This window comes from Physeter macrocephalus, chromosome 5 (genome assembly GCF_002837175.3).
Source record: "Physeter macrocephalus isolate SW-GA chromosome 5, ASM283717v5, whole genome shotgun sequence".
NCBI lineage: Eukaryota > Metazoa > Chordata > Mammalia > Artiodactyla > Physeteridae > Physeter > Physeter macrocephalus.
This window is the reverse complement of record NC_041218.1, coordinates 14,732,687-14,739,480: the sequence shown is the minus strand read 5'-3', so window position 1 is coordinate 14,739,480 and position 6,794 is coordinate 14,732,687. Positions and strand designations below refer to the sequence as shown.

Sequence of the window (6,794 nt, the reverse complement as noted above, 5' to 3'; positions counted from 1 at the left end):
GGACGCGCAGGCTCAGCGGCCATGGCTCACGGGCCCAGCCGCTCCGCGGCATGTGGGATCTTCCCGGACCGGGGCGCGAATCCGTGTCCCCTGCATCGGCAGGCGGACTCTCAACCACTGCGCCACCAGGGAAGCCCCTCCAAAACTTTTTCATCTTCCCCAACTGAAACTCTGCACCCGCTAAACAACTCCCATTTCCCCCCTCCCCTTGGCAACCACCATTCTACTTTCTGCCTCCAAACATTTCTGCTTTAATATTTAAATGTTTTAAACTACTTAATTTTCTGAATCCTATGATATTTATTCGTGTTTTCATCTTTCTGCACTCAAAATGTGGCTTACAGTCAATGTGTACATTTCAGGAAGCTTCTTCCTTCCCCCACCCTGCAAAACAAAGCTGATCTTAAACCAATGGCTCGTGAGTCTAATGACTGATGGCACAGAGGCACTGAAATTTCCTCCTTTCCTCTAACCTCTTGGGGAGGACGAGACGTGTCTATCCTGGGCTGCGTGTACTCCTGGCACCTTGGCGTGTCCCTGGGGTCTGCGCATCCCAGCTCGCGGAGCCTGGCCTCTGCCAGCGGCCAGCCTGTCCTCCGCTGCTCCTCCCCATCCCTGCCTTGGTGCCCCCTGCAGCTTCTGGCCCTCGTCCAGAACTCAGGAGGACTCCAGAGCTCCACAGTCGTCATATGCTGGATTTTAACTGTCTGAGACCCAAATCTTCATTTTGGTCTTTTTGCAAGGGGCTTTTTGGAAGCTCCTTTTTGGAAAAAGCTTATCCAAACTTTGTGATATATTTTCTGAATATATACTTGTGTTACAAATGATTGATCCTGTTTGCTTAGTTTTAAAAGAATTCAAGCTCCGTTTGCGATGTGGGTAGTTCAGCTCATCTCCCCTCTTTGAGGACGCCCAGCCGCAGGGAGGCCATTTGTTCAGCCGACGTCCAAGGTCATGGTGGACTGAACCTGTCTGATGAGAGGCCCGAGGGCAGGGAACTTTTACTTCACCAGTTTTCTGATGACACTTGCTGTGCTCAGTGGGTCTGTCTCAGGAGATGGGCCGCTAAGTCCCTGCCCAGCTCGCCCCCTCGTCGGGTCCGGCACTCTCTAGGGACCCACCAAGTTCCCACGGGTCTTCATTTTGTAGATGCAACCTGGCTGGGTTGGGCAGAAACCATTATATTCTGATCTCTTGCCTCCATGGGCTACCATTACTCTAGCATTTCCCCCTAATCATAGTGCATACTATTTGTAGGACATTTAGACAATTTAAAAAAGCTTTAAAGAAGAAGGAAAATAATCGCTCGTAATCTTGACTCCAGTGATAACCGCTATTAATATACTTCCTTTCCGTATGTTTTCTTTGCATATATAGTTACCATATTGGGATCACACATTATTTTTTTCAATCTACACTCTATCTTTTTCATTTCCCCATGTTTTTTGAAAAATGTGTTATTCCTGGTAATAAAATAATCCATGTTCACTGTAAAACATTTTCTCCAGCAGATTTTTATATCCACTTCATGAGAACTCTCCCAGAGAAAAGAAAAAGACAGGGACCGCCTTCCCTGCAGTGTGGGGTGGAATACCTCTGATTTTAGGACTGGGCAGGAAATGAAATTTCATATGTGAGAAAATCTTAAGTAAAATTATCAACTCAAATACAGAAGTATTTTGGGAAGAAAAAAAATCTTGGCTAAATAAACCTTATCACAAGAGGCCAAGAATTAAACAAATAATAATAATAACCACAAGATTAAAGGAGGAAACATAAAAGACATTACCATCTTAATGTATGCAAAAAAAAATCCAATGAAATTAGACTCATTCATGCTTAAAACTCTTAGTAAAACAGGAATAGAAGGGAACTTCCTTAAATAATAACATAAGGGGGAAAAAGGGATATAAGAATGGGAGGAGGGGTTTCCCTGGTGGCGCAGTGGTTGGGAGTCCGCCTGCCAATGCAGGGCATGCGGGTTCGTGCCCCGGTCCGGGAGGACCCCACATGCCGCCGAGCGGCTGGGCCCGTGAGCCATGGCCGCTGGGCCTGCGCGTCCGGAGCCTGTGCTCTGCAGCGGGAGAGGCCACAGTGGTGAGGGGACCGCGTACCGCAAAAAAAAAAAAAAAAGAATGGGAGGAGATAACAGCAGATGAGAAATGTAGACAAAATTTTGGAAGCTGGACAACACTGATTGGCTTAGCAGACCCAAGAAAGCATAGTGGTTTTTCAAGGAAAGGGTGGAGCGGGAGGAAGCTGAGAAACATGCTAATTTGTATTGAGAAGCCCCAAAGTGCTCAAATATTAGAGGTAAGGTATAGGAAAACGCCAAGGCACAGAATAAAAAGCACTTGCATAAAAACAGAGATAATGCAGGGAGCAGAAGAAAACTTCCAAAACACTATAATTAGTATTTACAGTGAGATAAGAGATGATGTTTCATCCTTGAAACAGGAAAAGAACACCATACAAAAGGAACATCTGAAGAACCAAAAAGAGTTCTTAAAATTACAAATAAGGCAGCAGAAATAAAAATGAAGAAAAAGACCCACAAAGGAATATTATTGTTAAATTTCAGAACACTGAATAAGAACAAAGGTGAAGACCCTGAAATTTTCCAAGGTTTGGGGTAGGGGGGCTGGTAAGAGTCACATACAAAGGATTGGGAATCAGAGTGAATGAGACTTATTAATGGTCGGACTACAAGCTGGAAGGCAATGGAGCAAAATCTGCACAATTCTGGAGGTAAACTATTTCCAACTTAGAAATCTGTACCCAGCCAAGCTATCAATCAAATGAGAGGTTAGAATAAAAGTATCTTTAGACATGAAAGATCTCAAATGTTTTCCAGCAAATTTATAGAGGGTGTGCTTCACCAAGAAAAGACATGGAATCTAGGAAACGGGATCTCACATAGGAAAGAGGCAAAGGTATACTGAGGATGAAGGTAAAAAGAAATTCCAAGACCATAGCTGTGTAGCAGGCCTAGTGAGCAGCCAGTCCAGACTGAAGCAGAAGACAGAGGATTCCAGGAGGCTGTCTGTCCATCTCCTGAACTTTTTTTTAGTTTCCGGGTTGTTGTTTTTTTTTTTTTTTTCTGGTCCATGCTGCCTTGCCCACCTTGACCTTCAATCACATATTCCTGTCATATATAACCAGAGCATCGTGCACCTTCCCTTCATAGCATAGATCAATATAGTAATTAAACATCTATTTCTATGGTTTCTTGATTACTCTCTGCCTCACTCACTGCTCTTAGTCATGTGAAGGTGGAGGCTGTGCTCTTCTGGCTCTTCATTGAATCCCCAGGGCCAAACGCAGTGTAGGCGCTCAGTAAATGTTTATTAAGGCACTGACTGAAAGAATGGTGCTTTTTCATGCATATTAGAACAGCTAATATAAATTCTTGGCACCTGTCCTAAGTTAGATAAAATGAAGCCAAGGGCTGGATCCAGTTTATGGGTCCTTTTTTGTAGCCACTTTCAGACCCACTGACTGGATTATTATTCAGCAAATATTCACTCCTCCCCCTCCACCCCCAGGGTGGGAGTGGGGCATGGAGTTATACTACCCCGTCCCTTTGATGTTGGGACTGGCCATGTCATTTGCTTTGCCCAACAGAATGTTAGCAGATATGACATGAGAAGTTCTCAGTTCTTGCCCTCCTGCCATTTTTCTTACGAAGAGTTTCTCTCAAGAAGAAGGACGAGAGATTCATGGAGCAAACACAAACCCAATCCACAGACTCAAGCCCAGCCCAGCCAATCTGCATCCCGAAGCTGAGCTGTCCTGCCAAACTCAGCCCAAATTAGCCCATCAACAGTCCTCCCATAGACCAACGATCAAGAAAGAAATGCTTACTGTCTTAAGTCACTGACTTTTGGGGTGATTTGTTACCCAGTATTATTATAGAAATACCTGACTGGAATACCCACTAAATGTAATTTATTTTCCAGACTACCTCTCAGAGAGTACCTGTGTGTCTCTCCCACAGACCGGCCAGCACAGACTTGTTCCTGAGTTCACTGTTAAGTGCTTGGTCACCAGGTTGGATGGGAGCATCTCCCCTCCAGCCTTCCCAGCTCCACTTCTACTTCTTAGAATGAAGACCAAACTGAACATCTTGGAGACCTGACGTCTGGTCCTCCTGCATGTCACTTTATTTCTCCAGGCCTTGGTGACTTTTTCTATAACATAGAGTTGGACTAGATCTTTGAGGTTCCTTCTAGTACCAGGAATCTAATCTGTAACGATAACCATGCCCCTCTCCTGCCCACCTCCCCCACTCCTCACCTGGGTGTGTCTCAGCAGGGGGAGGGTAGCATGGTGGGCTGAGCAGAAAGCCTGGCTGGCCTCCCAGGCCTCAGCTTCGGCAGAGAGGTAGTAGCAGTGCTCCATGGACCACATCCAGCCCTGGGGGCATGGCTGGCACCTGGCCCCTGCAGCACAGAGACCACTGGTGAGTGCAGGGTAAACTGTACAGAGCTGAATGTGTGGATGTTCAAAAATCAGGGAGTAGGGGGGCTTCCCTGGTGGGGCAGTGGTTAAGAATCCGCCTGCCAATGCAGGGGACACGCGGTCGAGCCCTGGTCCGGGAAGATCCCACATGCCACGGAGCAACTAAGCCCGTGCGCCACAACTACTGAGCCTGTGCTCTAGAGCCCGCGAGCCACAACTACTGAGCCCACATGCCACAACTACTGAAGCCCTCGCGCCTAGAGCCCATGCTCTGCAACAAGAGAAGCCACCGCAATCAGAAGCCCGCGCCCTGCAACGAAGAGTAGCCCCCACTCGCCGCAACGAGAGAAAGCTGACGCACAGCAACGAAGACCCAACGCAGCCAAAGATAAATTAAAAAAAAAAATCGGGGGCAAATCTGGAGGCATGGAACTGGCAAGCGTTGGAGGGGTGAGCAAGGCGGGCGGGCCCTGGGAAGGCTGCACAGCTTATGCACAAGGCCTCTCCAAGCGCAGGCTGGGTCCACAGAAGGAAGGGGCTCTTCTCCCTTACCTCTGCTCACCGAGCCCTGCGTCTTCACGCTGCATCTGCGTGGCGGGGATGTCTTTTTCTAATTCTCACAAAGGAGCTAGAAGGACTAGACACCCTGCTGGGGGAGCAGGGGAGGAGAGGGGACGGGGAGGCGCCATACCTGCTTTCGAGGCCAGGGCCACAATGGCCACCGTAGACACCGCCAAGAGCACGGCCATGACTGCCAGGGCCCAGCGCAGGGAACTCATGTACATGGGCAGCCCTGCGGGAGGGGAGGGGACAACCAGGAGACACAGGTTAGGGGACGGTCCCAACTCAGGACCATGCTGACTCCTATACCACCATCATGCCCACCTCATCGCCCACCCTCAGGCCCAAGACACCAGGATAAACCACTCAATTTAGGTCCGAACCTCATACCTCGGAGAAAACTGCTAGAAGATGTTCCACTTCTTAAATAACTAGAAGACGTAAGATTCTCTTCAAGAAAGAAAGTGGCTAAGAACCATTTATTGAGCATCTGATGTGCATTAGACGTAGGGCACAAATAGCACCAAGGATGGGGCAAGGGCCCTGCACTCAGGGAGCTAACAGGACGGGCAAAGGTACCAGGACATCAAACTCCACACAAGAGAGGAAAGAAGGCTAGATTCAGAGTTCGACAGACCCCCAAATTCAAGTTCGAGTCCTGACTCTATGGGCCCCTCAAGTGTTCTTGGTGTTTTTCATTTTAACAGTGGAATCACATCTGCCTCTTCTATCTCTCCAGGTCACTGGAGGCCGCTAATGAAGCTTCACACAGAGTGCCTTGTGGGCCGCAGAGCACTAGACAGATCTGAGTTGTCAGCCGCCCAAGGACCTAGGGGACCAGATGGCTGGAATGAGGCTGTGGAGGGGAAAGGAAGACAGGAGGACACTCCAGGTGGGAGGAAGGGTGCAAAGGCTCAGAGACAGAACATGTTCAGGGACTTCCCTGGCAGTCCCGAGGTTAGGACTCTGTGCTTCCACTGCTGGGGGCCCAGGTTCGATCCTGGTTGGGGAACCAAGATCCTGCAAGCTGTGCTGCGCGGCCAGAAAAAAAAAAAAACATGTTCAGATGCCAGATCCTGCCCTGTAGATGGAGTAACCAGGGAAGTCAGAGGGGAAAACTTGGAGAGTAAAACATAGTAAATGCTTAATCACAGCCAGAATTATAAGTAGTTTTCCACCTGGAAAGACACACCCATCTGAAGTAACTGAGCTCTCAGAATTTGACTTCTGCCACAACTCAGGCGTGAAATCAATCAGAGCAAACACCTTGCTGCAAGGGGCCCAGGACCCACCCAAATCTTGGGGATGAGGGTCAGGAATGCCACATAATCAGTGTGAGGGTCCTAAGAACTCAATCATTATATCTCCCAAAGCCTGAAACAGCAGAGGTTAGTCTGTGGCAAATATTTCATTAATTTGAAAAGAGTAATTCCATTTAAAAAACCATGGACACTGTATATACCCAGCACCCGATTTCCTTTTTGTATCTGGGACTGACATCGCCAGTGTCACACCCTCTGCTGCTTTTCTTCACTGCTAATCCCATCGTCATTGTCTACATTTCAACTGCCTTTCCCACCCCACAACTGAAACACCTTCTGCTTCCTCCTAGTCAAATCCCATGGCTGGGGTGGAGCCAGGTTTTGTGGGACTTAGTTTATCCAATTGGGGCAGGGGGGCATCTTAAAAAATAAAATACAGGGACTTCCCTGGTGGCACAGTGATTAAGAATCCGCCTGCCAACGCAGGGAACACGGGTTCGAGCCCTGGTC

General features: G+C 48.1%; 1 protein-coding gene across 1 annotated transcript in view; it reads right to left on the bottom strand.

Annotated features, from left to right (window-relative positions):
• KLRG2 (killer cell lectin like receptor G2) overlaps positions 1–6,794 on the bottom strand; it is a 75,939-nt gene that overhangs the window by 4,366 nt on the left and 64,779 nt on the right. The window contains exons 6-7 of the mRNA XM_055084807.1: positions 5,153–5,254; positions 4,297–4,442 (exon numbers count right to left, since the gene is read on the bottom strand). Of these exons, the coding sequence (XP_054940782.1) occupies positions 4,297–4,442; positions 5,153–5,254 (248 nt within the window). The remainder of the gene's footprint in view (positions 1–4,296; positions 4,443–5,152; positions 5,255–6,794) is intronic.